Raw genomic sequence first — 23838 nt, 5'->3', positions numbered from 1 at the left:
CACAATTATAATTAAAACAGCGCATCCCTCCGTGTTCATCATTAGGCATGAAATTCAGAAAGACCTCATGAATTTAAGAAAGCCACACTATGGTGATGTCAAACAAATAAACAAATGAATAAACAAATCAACCACATGAGCAAAATTTGGCCAAATTGGCAGTTGCCACGCCTGAACCATCAGTCTAATAATACGTGGGGTACTGTCAAAACCAAGGGGTTGGTTTCAAAGTTTATATAGGCAGTCTAGCCGGGCGGTGTCTAAAAATAAGCAGTTAAAAGTAGCGGCACCGCCTTTTCATTCTGTCTTAGTTTTCTAAACGAACACAAGCCAGCCCACGAAAACAAAGCGAGTGTGATTGACAGAAAACCTCTACCAATGATCAGCCGCGCCGCTCACAGTAGCCAATCAGCTGCTAGCATGTCAGGTGTTGTGTTTTTCTGTCCCTGTTGTTAGCCGACGTGAGATTGAATCATGGCTGCTTCTGTCGTGCGGTGGCTAAAAAGATTATGTTTTTTCTTGTTAATATGTCCACTCTGCGTCCCGGCCTTCTTGAATTTGGAGGAGCTAAATGAAATGAAATATGGGATACAAATTCTTTCACATCCTGTCATCTTGGGGCAGGTATGTGAGGGTATTTTGGTAAAGCTAAGGTTAGCTAGCTAGCAGGATATGCTACCGTTATGATGTATTGTACACATTAACATGAGTTCGGATTAGGTTAGATTCAACCTGTGTATGAGCTAGTTAGGAATGAAATCAATTCGTCAAACACACACAATGCGCATGTAAGATAAACAAATAAAGAGAGTGAAATAAGAGTGATTGTTAAGTGAGCCACCTGCGACCTGTGTTGACAGCTGTCACTACCAACACTGCCGTAACTGAGTTCGTTGTTTTGGTGTAACAATTAGCACCGGTGCTATCTAACTTTCACACCAAGTCGTGCTGCTCTTTCCATGACACATTATTTGTTTTACAGACCAAGACCGAGGAGGTGATGATGGTGTCCAGTAAGTACAAACAGCTGTACGAGTGCCGCCTCCCGGCCCAGGCTGTCCGCTTCCACCAGGACCCCGCATCCGAGCCCGAACCACACGGATACACCGGGCCCAGCATCCCGGAGCTGCTCAACCCGATGAACAGCGCTCCCTGTCTGGTCAAGGTTCGTTCTCGACCTCATATTGTGTGTTTCACTAAATCACTTGTTTATCAGGTGCAATACACTTCTACAAGTTGATGCAATGTGACAACAAAGTACCTAATCAAGCTTTTACTGTTCTTTTTTTTGTGAGTGTATAGTAGTAAAACTGCATTATATTGATGGTAGTTTTCTTATGGTTTGGTCTACATGTTGAGTTTGGGCTGATCTGTCGTCCATTGTGAATGCAAATTCCTCCGATTGCTTTAAAAACACAAGTGGTGTGTATTTTGCATGGCAAACTCCGAAAAGATTGGCGTTGCTTTTCCTACAACTACTACAACAACCCCAAGTGTGTTTAAGAGTGTGTGTATGAATCATAATCCAAGTGGGTAGGAGAGAGAGAGAGCGGAATGTATTCCTTTTTTTCCTGACAGAACAAGGAAGGTTGTTTTATAAAGAGAGGGGAAGGAAAAAACAAAGCAAAAACAAACAATAATAGCCAATAATGATGATACGGATATGTGATGTGATTTAGGTGAAAATGTTAACAAAGCAGCGGCGGGAAAGCACAGCCAGTTATGCTGACATGACATGACAGTATAACCCTGGAATGTCAGATGACATTAATGCTGTTAGTGCGAAGAATGACATCATTCCATCGTACCAACAGTCATAATTGCATCATGTATACAACAGACGACAGACGGAAAAGAACAGTAAAAAAAAGGAGGAGGGGGGGGTTCACAGTAACATGATGTAAGTAAATAACGTTTGCTCTCCTTCTCAGACAAAAGACTGGTGGTCATACGAGTTCTGCCATGGCCAGCATATCCGACAGTACCACCTTGAGGGTAAGAGCTTCTGTTTGTCTTATTGTTTTCATCGAGGTCATCTGACCGGCTTGTGTAAAGTGAACTTGTTTTGATTCTCTCCACAGACACAGAAATCAAAGGGGACGTTCTCTTCCTCGGCCACTACGAGTCAGAATTCGATTGGAGCAACGAGACAGCAAAGGTAAAAGGAATTGTCCCTGAAAATACAGATCTGAGCCTTCCGGTCCTACGTGACCCTGCGTGCTCGTCCCCTGACTGTTCACTTTGACACAGTACTTGATCGTTGGTAATAGCCCATATTTGCTGAGCTGCACTTATTTTACACACCGCAGCAAACATAAACTCCATGAGCTGCAGTCAGTGGAGAAAAGCACTGTAGTTCTTTCTCTACATTAACAGGTGAAGGAAAATGATCAGTAAACATTTCTATATTCCTGTGTGTACTAGACTCTTGTACAGGTTGCACAAGTTCATACTGTGTAATCTGAGTTGTCTACTTTGTTCAAGATGCTCTGTAGTTTTAAACAAAGTGTGAATTTTACATAAGACCTGGCTTGTTTACATTACTACTTATGACCATTGTCTGTGAATCATTTGAAGCACAATGTCAACAACAATATCAAGTGCCAATTTTGACTTTTTGGACAACTCAATATAGACGTCTTTTGTCTGATTCACAGGCCTCCAAACAGCACAGACTGAAGCGTTACCATAGCCAGACCTATGTGAACGGCTCCAAGTGTGACCTAAATGGAAATCCGAGAGAGACCGAAGTCAGGGTGAGACGTCTTTACTCAGAATATGTTTACATTTCAAACTAGGCCGTGTTGATTTGACCGTCCTGCTTATCAAAACCGATATATGATGCCAGACAACATTTTTATAATATTTCCAGTTTGTGTGTGAGGACGGCTCCAGCGACTACATCGCTCGCGTGGATGAGCCTCAGTCCTGCCGCTACGTGCTCACAGTCCACACCAGTCGCACGTGCCCGCATCCGTTCCTGCAGCCTCCAACTACTGCCAAACCCCAGGGTATTGTGTGCCAGCCAGCGCTGAGTGCCCAGCAGTACATGGACTATGTCAAAGCTCAAGTCTGTAAGTCAGCAAGCATTACCATCACAATAAAACAGCGCCTGGAGAGTCCTGATTTGTTTTTATGTACTGTTGTAGCAAGATAATGAAGCAGCGCTTTTATTTGATTACGAGAGGCAGATGGACATGATTGCATCTGGCGGTCTTACCTTACTCCTCTTCCCTTTCCTCCACTGTCTCCGGTTTCCCAGCGGACACAAAGCGTAAAGTAGAGCAGATCTCCGAGGAGCTGAGGAGTCTTGATGAGATGTTGGCTGGCAACGAGGGGGGAGAGGGTGCAGTGGAGGAAGCGGCAGAGGAAGCATCGCCTGCACCCAGCGAGGAACCGGAGCCCGCAGAGACGGACGCAAAAGGTCTAACCCCCGCTCACACTCTCTCAGACACAGATTCTGGCGAGGTGTCTGAGGACGCCGGGTCAGACGAGACGGAGGATTCTGATTTCTGGGAGGGAGTTGCAAAGCCAAGCGCAAAAGAAACTGCCGCTCAACAAGAGAGTCGGGTATGAAACATGTAATAGAACCACACTTTTTCCTCTTAAGACAATACAGGGATCCATCCTCTCGCAGTGAATGCAAGGTGCTAGAATTGGTTAGTGTCGTTTCACTGTAAATATTATAAATACAAATATACCCCCAACATTTGTAATAACTCAGTGTAGTGATGTGAGTCAAGTGTCCAACCACTAGATGGTGCAGGTTGACAATTTCCATCCAAATTTCACTCAAACGTGTTTTCATTCCCTGCAGGTACCAGAGGACGACTACAACGCAATTACAGACAATGAAGTCATAGATGATGTTGATGAAGGTATCACACTCACACACTCTTGCATACACACAGGAGAAAATCATTAGGATATAAAAAGCCTCAACATAAGATGAATGGAACAATGGATGTTAAGTAATATTTTTTTTAGATGTCTGATGCTGTGGGCCTGTGAAGCCCTTTGAGACATTATCTGATATTTGACTAGAGATAAATTTGCATCGGTTTTGATGGTCCATTGTTGTGCCTTTTATGTTGTATGTAGTGTCGTACAACGATCAGATATGACTAAGGGAAATTGGATTCCCTCGACTTGTTTAATGATGGACTGTTTCTCTTTTCAAAATGATCTCTTAGTGGAAAAATTCAACTTTAAAATCATCACTGACCCAGCTGACCTGATGAAGTTTGTCCAACACCTCAAAGAGAGCAACAAGAAGGTGAGTGCAACGCTACTACGATTTGACTGAAAGTATTTCACTGTCCGTAGATCCGATTTCACTGCGGTATTTTTTGGTTTGCAGAAAATAAAAAAACAAGCCGAAAGCCAAGGAGAGACGCAAACAAGCAACAAGGTCACGGAGAAGCGCAGCGAGGAAGAGAAAGATGAAGATGAGCGGCTGCTGCAGGAGTTCGAGAATGAGATTTCAGATCTCTCTGTGCCATCAGATAAAATTGAGGAGATAAAGGAGGAAATGCAGAAGGAGTTCAACAACATCATAAATGAGGTTGTTGACCGCAGAAAATATGCTGCTGTGTTATCGCAGAGACTGTTACCCTAACTGTTCCACCATTTATCCTTTAATCTATTGTCTTGTCTGCTGCGATCCAGGCCCAGGAGGAACTGGAGACAGAAGGGCTGAAAGGGGAGTTCGATCGCACGCAGGCCACGCAGACACTGGAGACGACGCTGGACAAGCTGCTGGACCATTTGGAGGACAAAGAAGTCCAGGACCCAGAGCAGCAAACGGGGGGAGGTCAAAGACCCAGTGACCCAACCAGGGGCAGCCCCAGCTTGGCTCCGAAGCAGCCAGGTAACCATGACAGCTCAAGTCCATGTGCGCATGTACAGCATGCACTTTGTGTCCCCCGCCATCATCTTCATCATCTCCATATTTCATCCGTATGTAGATGTTTGTTGTCATTTTACACCCCAGGAATGAAGCACACATGGACTTAGTTTAAAGAAAACAAACCTATCTATATTTAATCAGGCTCACATTTTAAAAAAAACCTTAAAAAAAGTCAGTTTGTGGCCTCTCCTCTGCTGCCATTCATGTATCTGTAGGTTTCTTTATTTTTCCATCAGAACAGTGGCCCTGCCGGTGGCTTTTGAGGTGAACTGTGTTGTTTGTTCCTCTTTTGTCTCGTCACCCCAGACCAAGCAGCTGACGACCATGTTAAGATCAGAATTACTAAGTATAAGACGGGCAACAGCCCCGATGAGGAGGTCAAAGTTCAGGAGATGGCAGAAGGAGACCCCCAGTGGCAGCACATAAAGGACGTGGTTAAAGAGCAGCTAGAGAAGGCAGGACTGAAGGCCGAAGGTAGGAAGGGGAGTCCCTGCTCCAAACACACACGGCCTTTCTCTTCTTTTACTTCTGTTGTCATCTCTGTATAACTGTACACGACTTTCAAATCATGTGTGCTGCATGGAAGTGATTCAGCAAGGCAGTAAGAGGACGTGAAGTGTTAGGGTGGATGATTACATGATTCTATGTTTCCCTCAAATTTACAGCAGCTGGGAAAGACAATTTTCACGTAGCGTAATTTCCCAGCTTTTCCTCGCAGTAGCAGGATTTTATTTACAGTACAGTTAAAACATAAACGCGAAAAAGCAGGGGCGTCCACACAGACAAAAGAAAGGTGTGCCTTCCATGTGTGTTCTGTTTTTGTTGTTTTCCTAGCCATTCCGTGTCGTGTCTGTGCCATTCTCCATTACGAGTATTTGTTGCGTTGAAATGTGCCGCTGTTTCGTTTCCTTACTTTAACTTTGTGGTTCACGTGTTTAACCAGCAAGCCACCGTCACCCCTCCCTGTTTTTCCAGGTAAGATTGAAGTGAAGATACTGACACGAAAGAATGCAGATGACTCAGGCGATCAGTGGCTTTCTGAAGAAGACACAAAGTCCTTTCGGGAGCTTCTCATAAACCTGCTGGTAAAGTAAACAATGATGATGATTATTTGTTAATCAAATATCAAGCAAGTAATCTCGACCGCACACGGCTACAGGCTCTGTCAACCCCTGCGGCTCTCGAGCTAATCTAGCTCTACAAATAAATCAAGAATAATCAGGGATTCTTTGAATACTGTTGTAGTTACATTTTTTGTTGGATATCTCAGTGTCTTATTGTTTGAGGGACAGACTATTCATTTTGTGAGTTACTACTTATTGATTAAATGATGTGTGAATGATGAGTTTAATGGAAAAAATGCAGCTTAATGGAATACAAATACATTACAAATGAGTTGGAAAAAGGTTTGCATGGAGTTTCAGTACCTTTTTTATTTTATTTTACCAGCGTTACACCTTTTGTGCCGACAGTGTCTGGAATTCTAATGATATAATCCTGTTTGTGTGTGTTTATGTCGGATGATTAAAACAACTGAAGAAAATACATGGGTGGCGTTAAGTATACAATTAAAATGTCTACTTTGTTTTCATCTGGCAGACTGGAGGCACAGAAGAAGTTTACAAAGAGCAAAAGAGGCAGCAGGAGTTGGAGAACAACTACAGGTTTGTGTGGGGAGAGTCCCAGGAGGAGTCGCCGCCGTCATCCAGCACCTCAGACTCGGACGACGTGGACATTTGAGATCTGCAGGACATTCTTACTGTTTGCTTGTTTGAACGGTGAACTCCTGTGGAGGCGGGAAGGACAGACGACTCTGACGTGCAGCTTCCAGTAAAAGGAAATAGGCCCACATCTTTCAATGACTGTATATAAACCTGGCAGATGTCACCTGCCTGCACACGTACATCCTCAAAAGAGAATATCCTGTTTATCTACAGGTGCCCGTTTTATGATGCACTAAAACAAATATCAAAGTCTCAGCTGTGGGTTACAGTTGAACATTATGCATTTTCCCCCTTTTGATGGGACATTGTTTTGATAGAAGGCGAGAAAAGCTGATTGACCCACTATATGTACTTTCTTTAAATGCTTCAAAAGACTTGAACTGAACTTTACTGAATCTTTTAACTTTGGAAGTTGTCGGCAGCACAGTGAAATTAATCTTTGCATTTGTTTAGCATTGTGCCATTCACAACTTAACTGTGACACAGGCAGGCTGGGCAAATAATGCATGAGTCTGTGTTTCTACGTGTGGGAGACAGTACAAATATTTGAAAATTGATATTATCTCTCAGTTCCTGTTGGTGACGTTTAGATAAGATTGTGCACAGTCTGCAGCACTTCATAGTTTTTCTCTGTGAACTTGGAATAGATCCATTTTTTCATTCCCCCCCAAACTAGTTTTTCCACTTCATGTACAATGTGCACTGTGAAAGGGATTCAAGAAGAAAAGGAAAAGGTGTGGTCAAATGTTTGCAGTTTGCTCCATGCTGGAGTGTTGTGCAGTAATGTAGGATAAAGAAAGCCACATTGTTAATCATGTGGTAAACCAAAATACTGCACCCACACAGAAAGGATCCCTCAGAGTTAAGTGTACTTAAGGGCTGAGTTTGTACAGTTCAGACATAATGGTTGCTCCTTGGATCTCAATATTTTGCATTAATATGTCAGTTTTTTTGTTGCATATTGGGGAAAAAAACATTTAGTGGGGCGTAGGTCTCCTGAATAAACACTTTGTCTCTGTGGTCTGGTTTGGGAAAGTCAATATCCGGCTTGTATGCGATCAGTCAACTGTATGTTTATAAAAGCATTTGTTTTTAAAGCTTCACCCTGTCCTCAAGGGCCACCTCTGCCGCTTAGCAAATGTCACTCTGCATACACATTTTGGTCCCGGACTGCAGATGTGGAAATTATCTTTCATCCTTGACAATTCCAGGCAAAATAAAACAAGGTTCCAACATGTTTAGTACTGTATTTTGTATCATCGGGAAAGCAACTTTGGCTTTAAAATCTGAAAATTCATGAAGTCAGTCTCAAACATTCTTCTTGTACATTTGAAATAAAAAAACATGATTCCTCCCAACAACCCTGTTTATTGTATATGCTGCAATATAATTTTTGTACCAACCTTTTTCTTATGTCTTTTGTCAGTCTGGCTTTGTCATAGAAAAATCGAGCCTGGGTGTTATCAGTGTTGCTGGTCTATGTAATACAATAGTTACCCTATACATATGAGTTTACGGGTTGTACAGTCATCCAGAAAAAACCTGCTTCATAGGACATAGCAGGCGTCATCAGTACAGCCACAAAAAAGCGGTTACTGTGGCACCTGACAAAGTACTCAACCTTTGGACTTGACAAACCCAGATTATTTACATATTACTTTTTTTTTAATAGCGCATGGAAACAAGGCCATATCATTTTCGAGACCATTTCGCCTACGTCTGCTACGTCCATTCAGAAGTGTATCCTCAACTCACGATGTTTTTCGAGTTATCTGGATATTTAAATCTAATAACATAACTAGTTACACGTGCTGGCTGGTGGGACTTTTATTTTGGAACCCTTGACCGGAAGTTTGCATTCTGGTGGGAAGATGTCGAACAGTTAACTTTAGGACAGTTATGTGCCACTGTTTCAACAATTTAGTATTCGCGTGTTAGTGGACACACGGCACTGCTCGTCTGTATCCTGCTCGACTCTATCGCTTCCTAACAGCTTGGTGGATCATATTGCAAAGGTGTCACTTTCTATTAGCTAGTTTAACGAGCGACGAAGCAAAAGAAGTAAACGCAAGGAGGGTCTCGGAAATGACGGGCTAAGCTGCGAGCTAGCGTCACTTATCACACTTTGACAACCAGGCCGAGAACCCGCGACGGAACCGAACCGTGTGTCATTTTAAACGCTCAAATCGTTCCGTTTGGCGTTTTAGCGGGGCTCTGTGTGTCGCGTTGCGGGTAGCAGCGCGTACAGGGTCCGCTAAGCTAAACTGTCGTTGTTTGGGGACGATAACGGGCAGGCCGTGGTCCGAACTGGCTCCACTTTCTCCACTGCAAATTGTTGCTGGTTTACGCCGCGGTGAAGCTCGCTTGTTAACTGTAGCCGCTATGCTGTCAGTGGGCGACCTGGTAAGTCAACCACACCCTCAAGGACTTTATAACTGGCCTGGTAGCTGCCTGCTGATTTCACGTCGGGGCTGCGCTACTAACGTAACCAACTGCTCTGTTCACTAGAATTTGCCAAGTTGAAGCGCTGACACACCTGGTCCATCCAGCATGAAGGCCCTGGCCTTCAGATTCTCCTTCTATGCGGGCTTCCTGGTGGGGACCTGCACTCTGTACGTGTTCCTGCGGCAGATGTGGTTTGAGAGGTCGCATTCCGGACACCAGAACAACATCCCGGATCAACTTCACGATCACGGGCATTTGACGGGGGATGACCGGATGATGTGGAAGAAGGAGAGGTCCGCTCTGTTCAGCCTGAACCACCCTCATCACAAAGGTGCGTTAAACATGCTGTGTGTGTGGCGCTAATCACCGGGATTTGTTTATATTGTTAAGCCTATGTCATTATCCTCTATGCCAAAGCAGGTTTCTGTACTTTGTGTTGTATGCTTCCCTCTCAGAAAAGCCGGCATTCATGCAGATGGAATACAAAGTCAATTCAGCTTTGATGTTATTCAAAGACAATTACAGCTTTATATGTAACAATTGTACACTCGGATTCGACAGTCAAACAATACAGAGCTCATATGTCACGATTGCAAGTTGAAGTGTTGTTCCCAGTTGTGAACAATCGAATGCTCTTCGAACAAAATCCTATAAAGCTTTTACCCTGCTGTGTGATTAAAAAGACCCAAAAACTGATTGTGCAATTTTACTGCAACGCTGTCAGCTGACACGTGATTCAGTTCCAGGGTCAGTTTCACTTGTGTGGCCTTTTTCATATGTCCTTGTCTTTGTAGGCAAAAATGTAGCAGCTGATAAAGTTTTCGTTCAGGGCTGCAGCTATCGAATATTTTTTAGAATCGAGTATTCTACCGATTATCCCATCGATTAATCGAGTAATCCAATAAACATAATTTTGCATTATGTAACAACAATACCAAATAATGCATAAAGGGAATGACAGGCCTGTTAAATAGACCAAGCAAGGTCTTGTATCTCCTGCAACAACACATCTGAGGCTGGAGAATGAACAAAAAAGTAAAAAGAAAGAACAAAAGAGGTATACAATTAATTTAAAAAAAAGTATATAAATAACAGCTGTCCTTGCGCCGCTAAGATATGCTGAAAAAAAAGCAATTTATTGATATGCAAAACAAATGTCATGCCAATGCCATTACTACCATATAAGCTATTAATAATGTCTGCCTCTATGGTGTGGTGGTAACCTAACGACGGGAGGAAGAGTGTGTTTGTTTGTGTGTGCACGCGTGTGTGAGGGAGAGTCAAAGACTGTGTGTGTGTGTGTGTGTGTGTGTGTGTGTGTGTGTGTGTGTGTGTGTGTGTGTGAGAGAAAAGGAATTATTTGGTGTAGGCTATTACTCTTTTGCAATTTAACACAAATTAGTTTCCACATCTTAACATGATATCTTGTCATACTGACATCAGGCTACAGCCGCTACAAATACCCTACGTTCTAACTAGCGATGGTAGGCTACATTTAATGAGCTAACATCAATGTTTGTGAGTAGATAACTGGATGCTTTTGGTTCAGATGCTGAATCATGGTAGACGTGCTGTTGTGGTACATCAGTTCTGCTTTGTAGGAGACGCATTGCACTTTATCTTCTTTTTTTAGTGTGAAATGATCCCAAACTTTGGACATTCTCTGTCTTTTACAGACGGTTTCTTGTCTCTTTTCCATCGCGCCAACTCATTTCTGAACGTAGTGGTCCACAATAACAGTCCGTGCTGAGAAATGACCCCCGAGCTAAGCAGGCCACATAACGCGGGTGATGGGAATTAAACAAAGAATGGAGGCAGATATTTAGCTTGGACCATTTTTTGTAATCAAATTATTCGAGTTACTCGATCGTTCAGCTTTAGTTTCAGTCTCTATTTCAGACATTGGAGCCAAGTCATGGTAAACAGGTTGCAGGATTGCTGTAATGCTTGTTCTTCACACATGTATCCCCTGGTAGTTAATACGTAAGTTCATTGTTCATTGTTTTTATTCGGATGACATTCACTAAAGTTAATATCCTCTCTCCAGGTGAGGATAGCTGTATGGCAGATGAACTGTACAGAAAGGTGCGCATCCTTTGCTGGGTGATGACTGGTCCCAACAACCTGGAGAAGAAGGCTCGGCACGTGAAGTCCACATGGAGTCGCCACTGCAACGTGGTGGTGTTCATGAGCTCTGTGGACGACCCCGACTTCCCCACAGTGGGCCTGGGTACAAAGGAGGGCAGAGACCAGCTCTACTGGAAGACCATCCGAGCCTTCCATTACGCCTACGAGCACCACGCCCACGAGGCCGATTGGTTCCTCAAGGCGGACGACGACACCTATGTCGTCGTGGACAACCTGCGCTGGGTGCTTGCAAACCACACGCCGGAGGAGCCCATCTACTTTGGCCGCAGATTCAAGCCCTACACCAAGCAGGGCTACATGAGCGGCGGCGCTGGCTACATCCTGAGCAAAGAGGCTCTGCGGCGGTTCGTAGAGGGTTTCAAAAACAAAGTGTGCACTCACACGACCTCTGTGGAAGACCTGGCCATGGGGCAGTGCATGGAGAAAGTGGGCGTGCTGGCGGGAGACTCCAGGGACACCATGCTAAGAGAAACATTTCACCCCTTCGTCCCCGAGCAGCACCTTACTGCCAAGTTCCCCAAGAGCTTCTGGTATTGGAGCTACTGTTATTACCCCATTTCTGAGGCAAGTGCAGCAAGCGGTCAGAAATATCTCTTAATTACAGAGTCCTGTGAGTTGTGAGGCGTCTATCCGATCTTGGCAGCACCTTGTGAAACAGGTTATACCCACACTTGACAAATGTACAGCGTTCCTCTTCATTGTCCCTGCAAATATGTGTCCAGTGTGCCTTGCCAAGCTTCCAAAAAGCTGGTACCTACTTGTTTTTTTGCCAAGCTGTTAAGTAAGCATGCTTAGGTTGTGTTTGTGTATCATGCCTATGAGACTGTTTCTGAAAATGTTGTTTCCTTCTCGTCAAGAGGAAGCTTTCTGATATCTGACAAACGATTCTAAAGAAGGCAACTCTCTAAGATAATCATATGACCTTGTGATACTTTTATCTCATGTGTAACCACTTTATAATTTGCTCTGTGTTCCTCTTCAGGGTCCAAATTGCTGCTCGGACCTGTCCGTGTCTTTTCACTACGTAGACGCAGCCCAAATGTACTTGCTGGAGTACTACACGTATCACCTCCGTGCCTTCGGCTACAGATACCGTTACCAGCCCCCGACCCCGCCGGGCTGCAGCGCCGAGCAGACGGCACTGTCCAGCGACGCGGCAGAAGGTCAGGGCACCAAGCAGCAGCTCTCGCCCCAGGACCAGGGGTCGAGGAAAGAGGACGATTCGGTCAGGACTGCGAAGGAACAGGAACTACATCCTCCTGCCCCGGCGGCGGCTGAGGCGGCTCTCCCAGCTGCTCCAGGGAGCCAAAAACAGTAGGACTGCGTGTGTATGTGAAGGGAATTAAACACTAGGGTGAATGTGTACTCACGAGCGTGTGCGCCTGATCATTCTGATGTTTCTACACGGGTAGAAACGTGAGCCGACATCTGATCTTTGCCGCCCCCCTTTGACAAGTACGTTGTGGAAGGAGCGACGCTTACCTGTAGTCTAAGTGTTGCATCAGTTTGAAGGCTCACAGGTAACATTACTCATTTATAACTCATTTTTTCAGGTTTGGTTGTTTAATTAGTTCTGACTTCAAACTGAAGTACCTTCCCTCCTTAACAGATATTTGATTTAAGACCTCGATCAACCACATCTTGCTTGATCTCCGGCAGGATGTGCAGGGAGACGTACAGTATAGGCGTGGATGTTTCATGCACAGTTTGACCTTGGACACACAGCGGTACAGGGGCGCTTGGGGGCAGATATTTGCAGCATTCTTTGGTGTCGCTCGTAAATCAGGATTGGGGGCCTTAAGCAAACTAAATTACAGAGTTTACCATGTTTTCCGTACCACGAGTTCCCTTCTTCATTTGTTTCATCCCCAAACCTTTTACATGTCATATTTGTTTTGTCTTAAAGTTGCTTACTTTTAAAGCTTTTTTTTTTTTTTTTTCAATTCTAAATGTATGAACTGTAGCGTGAAGGCTGTCTTGGTTATGTATGATATGAGCCTCCAGGTTTGTCTCCTCTTCCCCTCGCGTAGCACTTCCTCACGCGGGAGAGAACTCGTCGGCCGTCTCTCTACTTCTGCGTCGATCTGAATAAACTGGAGAGTCGGTCACATTTTGAAAGTGGTTTTCTGCTGAGATCATGTAAACTCCTCTTTCCGGTTTCTTCCTGTTTTTGGGGAATATGGATTCTTTCTCCTTTGCTCCCCTTCCCTCCCGCTGGACTGGAGTCGACCATGTTCTATCTGAGAAGAAGCACCGCTCTTCACGCGTTCACCTGTTTATCAAAGTGTTCTGTACCATGTCTGCAGTGTTGATGAGAACCTAGATTAGTTCAAGCGAAGGCTAAACTGTAGAGAATGTAAACAAGGGGCCTTACTAGATCATTTTATATCTCACACAAGTACTTGATTAGTATTGTCAGTTGGATGATTTGCAGTTATTTGCATCCTGCTCCAGGTGACTGCAGCCAGTGTTTCCTCACCCGTGCAGACTGGATGGTGTTTTGTTTGTTTTGGACCCTCTGGGAGTTCAACGCTCCTCAGCTGCTGAACGTGGAAAGTGTCCATGTCTTTCTTCCTCTCATCCTTCCCTCCCCTCCTCCCCCCTCCGACGCGCTCACGAGCTTGTGCCTTGCAAACTGAGACTGCATGGGCGATCAGCTGCTCGCTCCGACTTTGCACTGTGACATGAACACCGTGAGAACGATGCTTTGAGACGGGACTCTCTTGTTTACTCACCATGAGTATAATGGCTTCTGGGTGAGCCGGCGAACTTTGTTTTAGCGATTGACCGAGCCAAGACATTTCTCCCTCTTCCCAAATGTTGTGTCATTTTGAAATCCCGTTGATTCTTTTTTTCCGATGAGCATTTCGTCCTCTGTATCTAAATTCAAAGTGTTCTCACCCGTTCCTTTACTACTTTATAACCAAACATGAATAGTATCCCTGCTTAAGAACAAATTGTCGCATTCATACTTGGATGACCAAATATGGACTTGATAGTGGCTTTGATGCAGACGGCAAAGTGTCAAAACATGAGAATGGATGTGAAAAACATTTGACTGCACTTTTGTGTAATATCATTTCTTAAACCACTGAACTAGACTTTTTAATGTGCTCATCACGGTCAAAAGGTGTGTGAGGGAACGATGCCTGTTAATGCCTTTTGACAGTGTTTACACTCAGCTTCTCTGTACCCGAGCACAGAGCACGGCCACTCTTTGGTTTGTACTCCAAAAAAATTATGGAAATGACCTGTTTAAACCAAATCAGCATGTTTTATATTGTAGATTTCTGTTTGATGTTTTAATTTCCAAGTGACTTAATCTCTTTTCAACCTTTTTGGTAGCAAATGACTAATCTATTTTGACAATATTTGATCCCGGAGCAGAGTCTTTCTGCTCCATGGTGTCCGATGCCGATGCGTTCAAAACAAAGCGTCCAATCCTCGACAATCTATTTCATTCCATATACTAACTTTGTCAAAACGGAATGATGTACAGTAATGTATTTATATTTTGAAATGTATTTATGTATCGGCGTCTCGATTATGAGCCGATACAGTTGTTGTGTTAATGAGTTTGTGTGAGTGTGTGAGCTCAAGTGATCAGTGTGCAGAGTCATTTTCAGTGAATGGTACTTTAATCATCATAAATAAATGCATATTTTATTGTACATCTGGTTGTGTTTGACATGTTTCTCAGTACAAGTGTGTTTTCATGTGACAATAGAATCCATACATGCATGTCATGTGGAACTTCCTCATGCCGTAGATAAGATCTCTCTGTAAACACGCTGATAGCTGAGATGGTGTGGATAAGTGCCACACGCTACTCAAAGCGCTGGAACCTGCGTAGAGAGAACGAGAGAGTGAAATTGAGCTTCAGTTTTCTTCCAGCACAGACGCTTTACTGTAATTATGAAAATTGTACCACTGAAAATGTTTTACCTCAGCCTTCCTTGGGGGAGGAAGAGGCCCCGTCTCGCCTGGGACGCCTCCTCTGTGAAGGGCCAGACGAGGACAAACTACTATTACTAACTAATATCTGTAACCCCCACTGTACTTTAAGACTCTCTGGGTATTAAAACTAGTCGCTCAATACGTTTGTATCAGTACATAGAGAAACTCATTTCAAACTGAAGCTGAAGACGAGGCAAACAACATCAATGTTTATTTTGTAAAGGCTCAATTTTCATTCCACAGTCTGGCCTTGCCCACAGCACACAACTCTGAGGTGTGTGTGATGGATTTCCTGTGTTTGCAGCGATACTCACTTGATTGTGAATTCTTCTGCCCCAGGAGACCAGAGAGGACGTGAATGATGTCTCCTGCATAATTTGAGCAGCGCAGAGATTCCGTTTGCAAAATGTAAACAAAGCAACAATACAAAACTCTATTTTGTTTTTTTTGCACTGAATGGACAAATGCAGCTTGAAGTTCTTACCTTTTCTCAACACGGGGTCATTTCCGAGATCTGAAGAGGAGAGGGGGGGGGGCAGTCAGACGGTGAGACACTTGACCTTAAAGTGCCGTAGATTTAGGTGTTACATATCAAAACGTATCTTACCGTCGGGTTTGTCAGCACTCCTCCGTCCCATCAGGCTCACAAAGCTGTCGTAATCTATGTCACCGAACCTCTTCAGTGCTGCAGCATCAGAGCCGCAGCCCCCTGGATTATCCTGAAAGACACAATGACTGCTGATGAAAAGATGAGCGCTTGAGTCACATATAGCATCAAATAATCGAGTTGTAGGGTGGTCATACATCCGTCGGTGACCGGTAAGGAAATTCTTTACAACCAGACCCAGGAGATGAGAAGAGGGTGAGAAAAACAGCCAGTACAGCAAGAGAGCAGCAGTTTATGATTCTCTCCATTACTCTGGAATTAGAATGACAGTTTAGTTCATTGGGCAATTTTGTTAAGTTATTTCCCTTCTCCCACATCTCCAGCTCAGACACTATCTGCCTGTTTGAAATGTTATGTATTAAAATGTTATGTACAAGTTTTAAACACACAACTAGCTGTATTATTCATTTATAGGAGAGGCAGACCTATCAGGCCTAACAGCAGATATCAAAGTGTGTGGCTTTAACAAGTCTGCAAGGGGCTCAGAAGTAATCAGTCAACCCTCTTGCACATCGCAGAATAACAACATACCAAACAGATATTTTAAAATCTCAAAATGCGCAAAATGTTTGTCCAATCACCGAAGATATGATCTATTCACTATGATATCTAATAATATGATTTAAAGGACTGTTTCTTTACCTGAGACGCTGTGATGAAGTAGTGAACGAGTAGATACAGACTTTACCTGCCCTGACTGAGTAAAATAATATACATTATTAACTTACAACTGCACTAATTGATGGTAGATCATTGAAAGGTGAAGTCTTACCTGTGAGCTGATTCACACTGCTGTGATCCTGGACAGTACCAACTCTAATCTGCTTGACAGTGCGCTCGTCGTTATGAGCTCTGTCCTCTCAACACATCTATCTCAATTATTATAGTCCATGAGAGCACTTGTAATCCAATTAGAGCTCCACCCGATCCCACCTCCCACCCACCCACCCTCACACACACACTCCCTCCCTCCCTGTTTGTAGTATCCCTTTGGAGATGTCCAGTTTAATAGTTTAAACAGTAAGTATATACACTGTGTGCACTCTGTCCACTACCAATTTACTGATGTTACATGTTGAAGGATCATTTAATTAATAGCTACAACATAGATAATAGGGTTTGGGTTTTTTTTGTTTTTAATTTTATAATATTTTGTGTGTACCTTTCAAACAGCTCAACATTCCCTGTGTGTGTGTGTGTGTGTGTGTGTGTGTGTGTGTGTATGTTTGTATGTGTGTGTGTGTGTGTGTGAATTGGGTGTCCACGTCATGCTCATGTGCACCAGGGAGCAGCTGCACACTCCAACAACAGCGGATATTGCCGTTGTCTCCAACGACCGGTGCGTCAGGGTATGGAGCCAAATACCTCCCACACTTACTGAATTGATAATCACTTCACTCCCTCTGCCTTTCCTCCAGAAATGAAAAGTGGAAACCATCAGACAGGCCTGTGTGCTCCCTCAGAGACTGCTGGACTTCATTATCAGGGCTGATTGATACACCGCAGGCAGTGAGTGAGGGATGTTACATTAGATTGTCATGGTTCATCTTTGCTTAGTTGTTTTTGCACATCAAATGCATCCAGGCCGAAGAAGAAGAAGAAGAATCGTGATTGCTCCATTTGAGGCTCCATGTGGAAACTGTATAACATATTACAGTTTTTTATTGGATTACACAAGGTGCCACGGCTGGTTTATTGTCCTTTATTGTGTTAGTGGGCGCCTAGACAAACATCAATTCAGCTGTGTACGACTCAATTACATTAACAGAGAGGCGAACAGCGAGGTGAATAACTCTGTCGTGTAAAAAGACACCACTCATTCTTTATGAAAAACAAACAATTTCCCTAAGGATAAACAAAGTTCTATCTCATCTTTTAAGTAGCTCACTTTATTTGACTTCACTCTCGACACTTAGCACCTGGCATTACAATGAGCCAACAACAGCCCCACATTCACACACACCTATCATTGTCGGGAAAAGGTGGAGTCATTTTTAATAAATCCATGATGAGCAGCCAAAGAGAGAGAGAGAGAGAGAGAGCAAGTGTGTGGCACAATGCCAGCCACCACACACCAAAGCATACCTAGTGAGGTGATTAAACCATGGCATTGTTTGAATTCTGGATGTTTGTCAACAGAGTAGTGCTTAACTCATCAATTTTATATTATCTGTTTGTTTTGCATACTAAAATACCTGTGTGTGTGTGTGTGTGTGTGTGTGTGTGTGTGTGTGTGTGTGTGTGTGTGTGTCTGTTAAATACAGACAAACTCGTTTATTTTACAGTTTTAAGTGCAACCACATATTAGAGAATCATAAGCATATGCTAGGTTATATGGTTGGGTTTATGTGTGTTTGTGTGCTCAGTGTTTTGCAGCGTCGCCTCATGATAGGATCAGTCACACTTCAGATCAAATGTAATTTACGCCTCCAAACTGTGTTGTATCACTTTCTGACAGATTTAACACGCGAATCACGTGCTGGAATTATTCAGGCTCCCCAGAGGGTGAGCCATAATATCTAAAGGTGAGTCATCAATCCAAACACTCAGCACACAAGGTCCTTAAACACAGCATGCAAAATATCCCACAATATATTTTAGAAACGCAGCTGTCTTTGATCATCCTACATAAGATTTGTTGAATAATGTAACACCTTCAAGCGTGTGTTTTTGGTTATGTAAGGATGAAAAAACACACACTAATATTGGAAAGAGATAGTTAACTGTGTTTTATCTGACTCCATTAATTAATAAGAATGGCACTGTTGTTAGTGATGCTAATTTAGCTATACAGAGAGACACAATAGAGGTGACATAAATGGTGGATAGTTTACTAACATGAGCTGATAGCTGACATCACAGCTACAGGTACAGTTGCAATAGCTGAGAGAATGTAAAACAAGATCCAAAGTGATACTAATGGCCAATGGAAAAGGAAGTAGAGAGAAGGAAAGGGTCAGGGAGAAAGAGAGGTGTCACAGAGACAGAGCCCCAGCTAGAAGAGCAGAAGATGGAAGAGGGAGAGGCCCTTTCACAATGGCCTCGGCAAAATACTAACAACCGTTGCTTACAAATCCACCAAACAGACAACAATCAATCGTAAAACAATCGTGTCTGTTTGTGTGTCCACCAGCTCGACTCACCAGTCACAAGTTAATTTGGTCTCTTGATCATTAGATGATGGAGGCGATCCACTTATCAGAGCTTGCTTTTGTTAAAAGCTGTCTATAGTTTTATCCGATTTAATTTTTTTACAAGGCAAACCAATGCCACATACTGTAATATTGCAATCATCTAAAAGAAAGATGAAGTTTAAATGTTAAAGGTGTGTTCATGTTAAGGTTGGACGTCTGAAAATGCTCACCATGCTTTGTTTTCTATATTTTTCATATTGAATATACAACTTACAATTATCACGCATCATGACATCCACACACCAATCATTATGGGAAATCAGAAAGCAGCAGTGTGCAGAGGAGTCCTGTGTGCAGAGGCTCTGATTGGACTCTGGGGGTTTACACGTATTTCTTATTCAGCTTAGCAGTTCTATAGATAGTAATTACAAGCACATCGTTTGAGGTTTGGGATTGTTGTTATGGTAAAAACCCAGAGGGAAGCTTCCTGATAATGGCAGCAGTCAGTCGTTCTGCATGTCAGTCGTTCAATACACTTTGGTCCAGAGTAAATTACCCAATAATGAAGTGATAGAAAGCTGCCACCCGCCGCTTTGGTTCGCCACAAAAATATAGTGCAGAGTAATAGGTGGTTTTCTATTAAATTGGCAGTACACAATCACAGTGCTTGGTGAAATAATCCTTAAACATGCAATGACAAATATAGATTTTATTTTATTGCTTCATTGTGCTGAAATGGTTTATTAGCTCTTAACCTTCCTCCTTGTAGGATTCCAAAGTTGAATGGTTTTCCAATCTTTCTTCCTATTCAAGGAGGATATGATGAGGTGACTCAACTCAATTAACTGTATAGCTTTAACTGATGTCAAACACAAACAAAGGTCAATACTACATGTTGTCTTGTGTTGTAAATCCAAACATCCCAACCAAACAGACACACACGCGGTGCTGCTCATAACAAATCTTTTCAACTTCATCCAGTTCTCCCGCTGCTGAAAGATAACTGGTTAAGCTTGTAACACATTTCCTTGAAACTTCTTAATCTGTGATTCTTCCTCATTGTTCATTACTCACATCATTCCTTTCACATGAGCACTTTTGTAACAAAGCAGGAAAGAAAACAATGATGCTAAATTCTTTGAATCGCAGTGAATTATCATTGGCAACCAGTGGAGTGGGAGGGGTGTCGGCAACAACAACATTGATAATAAGGAGCAGAGTCTTTATTTGCAAAACTCAAAGGCATCATAACAGGCTCGTGTTTCCTTGTGTGATGCCTTGTTGATGCTTGCATACTACAGTTTCTGCCTGTGTGAGTGAATTGGGCCTCAGATGGTGAAAGAAAAAAAGAAAAATGGGGATGTAAAGATGTAAAAACAGAGAGAATGAACAAAATTGCAGCAACAAAATATGATACATTGAAAATGTCAAGTTATATGTTTTCTTTCATCTTTGAGGGATTACAGTCATGACCTCAGATAGCCCCTGTTTCCTTGCTTCGCCTCAAAACATAAATTGGAGGAGAGGAGAGGAGAGTTTTCTGCCAAGTATGTGGGTCAAAAACAAAAAACTGTGACTGCTGGAGAGGGATGAGAGAGAAAGAGAAAGAGAGAGAGAGGGAGAGAGAGAGAGATAGAGAGAGGGAGAGAGCAACAGAAAGGGGGATGAGAGCATGAGGGCAGACAAACAAGACTGCTTTAGAGAACATGGACTTTCCCCCACGTGAATCAACATTCTAGCCCCGATCTCCCCATTGAGCAATGAGGCCAACTCCAAAAATAAGAGCGAGCTGAAAGAGAGGATGGGATGGAGGGAGGGCCGTGGGATGTCACGTGTAAAGAAAGAGAATCTCATTGGAGGCAAAGAGAAAGAAGATCGCTATGCATGTTCTGAGTGGAAAAAAGAAGAAAAAGAAGAGGAGGAAGAAACAAAAGTAACCTACATACTGAAGCCATCTTGGTCAGACTTGTACTCTGCACATCAGAGCTCATTTTTAAGGTAGGTGGCGCTTCTGGAGTCATTTCTTACTATGTATTTGTATTTCTTTGTCATTACAGAGAAGAAGAAATATGCTAAATATCTCAGCCTTGTCTCAGTGTCAAAGGCCTGCATTGCCTCTTTTTTGCATTGATTAAAACGTTAGTGTGTCTCAGTGATGAACCACAAATTCTACTTTAAACCTGGAAAGTGTTCCAACTGTTTTGTTCCCTTGAAAATTTTCAAATTTCCCTCAAGGTAGTCGGTTCTTATTCAAAAATCGAAAGATAAGTGAATACATGTGTCTTTAGGATTATTCTATAGTGGAATAGTAGTAGTCATAGCAGTTGTAACAGTGGAAGTCGTATTAGTAGTAGTTGGTATACGCTACATTATTTTATGTTGAAAATGGAGCAGATTTTATCATGCAGGAATGCAATATTTTCTTGGAGAAGACTACTGACAGTTGCAGTCACTTGCAGTTGCAATTACTGTGCAGAGACAGCAGAGTACCTTAAGTAAACACATGAGAGTCCACTAGATAAATACAGTGGTTAACAGGTTTAGCTTATTCATCAAGAGCATAAAATAAACAAATCAGAATTGTTAATAACTAAATACAATGTTCATTTGATCCATCTGTTTGTTATTTTCTAGGCTCCTGAGTGTAACATATATATATATAAATGTATATTTGAAAAAGGGGCTCTAACTATGATGCACTCCAAGCTGAAGTGGCTGATTGTGGTCCAGCTCCTGCTGGCTGAACAGACTCTGTGCAGGGTCCCTCCTCCTCTGAGGAACACTGCACCACCAGGCAACCACATCCAGGAGGAAGGAGTTCCAATTAAACAGGGCCACCGGTCTCTCCTGAAGCTGGAGGGATCACAACCACAACTTGGTCTCTCATCTGGACTAAGGCCTGGTCCCATGTCGGCAGCAGCACAGGAAGAGGAGAGAGTCCAGTCTGCCAAGCATTTTATATCTGTTCTAAGGGCAAAGCTTCAGGCGACACTTCAGAACCATCTGCCCATTCAAGGGAACATCAGCTGTGAGGAGCTTCTGTCTGCCAGCACTGTGGATGACCCCTTGTCCTCCATGTTCCCCCAGGAGCTCCTGAGTCTATCTTTAGTGCCTGTTTTAGTAGTGACAGGCTGCCCAAAGGAGGCCCAGACCCTGGTGCTCAAACTGTACGACCTGCTGGGTGTGAGGGATGCAGAGGAGCTCCTGATGGAAGTCGAGGGTCTGATAGAAAAGAGGATGACCAAGCAGGCATCAATACCAGCATCAGCACCGGCATCTGCATCTTCTCCACAAGAGGGGCTTCAAGCAGAGCATCACATTGAGGCAGTGATGTTTAACATCCAGCAGCTGGCTATGGTTGGAGACCATGTGATGGCCAAAGGTGCTTCTGAGCGATGTGCGGGCTGGACCAGGGTGAATGGATCCATACTTTTAGGTTCAGCTGAGGAAGGAGCTTTACATGGGCTAGAGGAAGCTATGAAGGCCTGTGAGAGGCTGGGGTTTGAATGTGCTGGTGTCACCAGCAATGGATTAGTCAAACATGGAAAGTACCAGGCAGTGCTGAAGAAAGGCAGCCGCATCCTGCCCTCAGAATCCCCCGAAACTGAAAGTTGGATTCTTCGGTGCACTTTAGAAGAAGACTTTTCACTCTTTACAGCTGCAGGCAGGCGGGTGAAGCGGAGCCCCCAGAGGAGCTGTATCAACAAGAAGGAGGAGCGCGTCTACAGTGTGGTGGAGTGGATCCCAGCAGTCAGCACTCTTTATAATCTTGGCACAGCTATGTATTACGCCACAGTCAACTGCACAGAAACAGCTAAAGAGAGAGCCATTCTTAGTGCGGTTGACCTTGGCACAGATGCTCTTATGGCTGTCACAGGGGGGGCTGCCGGGGTGGCGGGCTACGCCCTTGGTGCTGGGGTGAAGACTGGTGTGAAAGCTGGTATCAAGTATATGCTCAACACCATGAAGCAGGACGAAGACCTGTTAGTGAACCAGAATAGCTGGGAGGATGGTGTCATCACTGTGCATTAAACTAGGATGAGTTAATGAAGTCTCACACTCTTCACCATGGCGGTACATATTTACATTTTATTTAGCTTATACATATTAAGTATTTGCAAAAGATCGCTATTTGTTAACTAATGTGGAAGGGGAGTAACAACATATTTTTATCGTTATTTTAATTTCATATAAAAGCAGGAAAAAGAAGGTTAGGCATATTTCTACTGTATATAATCAGTCAATGGCTTACGCAGAGATATATTTGAAAGGGGGAAAAAAGCTTTTTGTGTATGTGAATGTCAACACAAAATGTATTTTATAGAATCTGAAACAATCATTCTTGCTAGCAGATTAATAATATTCAAGTGATCTGTAAATGTATTATTTGTATTAGACAGTCATGCTAATCTACATGTGAGATAGAAATACAGCTCAAAACTAAAGCAATTACTGTGTAATCTTAGAAAGTAAGCTTTTGATCTTCTCCCCCTTTAAAATTATATACATAATATTTGTGTGTAACAAACAAAATATTTGAAGTGTTTATCATGTTAGGCAGGAACATTCAAAACTGGTCTCAGGAAACACACCCAGGTCAAGGTATTTGGTTTTGTTCACAATCTTTCCTCATCACTCTTGTCAGGTCAGAGTCAGATTCATCCTTTAGTGTGAATGCAGGGACTATTGTAAAACGAAACACTACAGGTTCTTTTATATGTTGTACTTCAAATGGCAATAAATTGTGTATTAAATCACCTATACAAAATCTTGTTATCCATTTATTTAAGAATATATAATCAGATGCTTTATTTAAAGTGCCTCATGGTTTACACCCTTTTTGGGTAAAAAGGA

General features: G+C 43.0%; 4 protein-coding genes across 4 annotated transcripts; 3 read left to right on the top strand and 1 right to left on the bottom strand.

Annotated features, from left to right (window-relative positions):
- The first annotated feature begins 437 nt into the window (after positions 1-437).
- On the top strand, positions 438-7700 carry os9 (OS9 endoplasmic reticulum lectin). Its single transcript, XM_076156623.1, has 14 exons — positions 438-624; positions 983-1165; positions 1932-1995; positions 2082-2158; positions 2658-2756; positions 2873-3074; positions 3263-3570; positions 3818-3878; positions 4194-4276; positions 4361-4564; positions 4669-4870; positions 5216-5383; positions 5885-5994; positions 6509-7700. Exons 1-14 carry the CDS (start codon positions 475-477, stop codon positions 6647-6649), a joined length of 2052 nt encoding a protein of 683 aa, XP_076012738.1. The 5' UTR covers positions 438-474; the 3' UTR covers positions 6650-7700.
- A 604-nt stretch (positions 7701-8304) lies between these two features.
- c1galt1lb (core 1 synthase, glycoprotein-N-acetylgalactosamine 3-beta-galactosyltransferase 1, like b) lies at positions 8305-14897 on the top strand. The gene is made up of 4 exons (XM_076156618.1): positions 8305-9036; positions 9142-9409; positions 11126-11790; positions 12209-14897. The coding sequence occupies exons 2-4, from the start codon at positions 9184-9186 to the stop codon at positions 12542-12544; spliced, it is 1227 nt and encodes a 408-aa protein (XP_076012733.1). The 5' UTR covers positions 8305-9036; positions 9142-9183; the 3' UTR covers positions 12545-14897.
- Positions 14898-14967: 70 nt separating this feature from the next.
- On the bottom strand, positions 14968-16720 carry tac3b (tachykinin precursor 3b). Its single transcript, XM_076156619.1, has 8 exons — positions 16623-16720; positions 16493-16547; positions 15988-16102; positions 15791-15902; positions 15668-15697; positions 15498-15551; positions 15172-15223; positions 14968-15071 (listed from the first exon to the last, which is right to left on the bottom strand). Exons 3-8 carry the CDS (start codon positions 16096-16098, stop codon positions 15053-15055), a joined length of 378 nt encoding a protein of 125 aa, XP_076012734.1. The 5' UTR covers positions 16099-16102; positions 16493-16547; positions 16623-16720; the 3' UTR covers positions 14968-15052.
- A 3905-nt stretch (positions 16721-20625) lies between these two features.
- Positions 20626-23741, top strand: apof (apolipoprotein F). Its single transcript, XM_076156903.1, has 2 exons — positions 20626-20982; positions 21619-23741. The coding sequence occupies exon 2, from the start codon at positions 21676-21678 to the stop codon at positions 23014-23016; it is 1341 nt and encodes a 446-aa protein (XP_076013018.1). The 5' UTR covers positions 20626-20982; positions 21619-21675; the 3' UTR covers positions 23017-23741.
- Positions 23742-23838: the final 97 nt, after the last annotated feature.

The sequence above is a fragment of the Genypterus blacodes genome, unplaced genomic scaffold, assembly GCF_046128005.1.
Source record: "Genypterus blacodes isolate CSIRO-AG114 ecotype Tasmania unplaced genomic scaffold, CSIRO-AGI_Gbla_v1 ptg000070l_1, whole genome shotgun sequence".
NCBI lineage: Eukaryota > Metazoa > Chordata > Actinopteri > Ophidiiformes > Ophidiidae > Genypterus > Genypterus blacodes.
The sequence above is the reverse complement of the archived record's forward strand: the minus strand, read 5'-3'. Positions and strand labels throughout refer to the sequence as shown.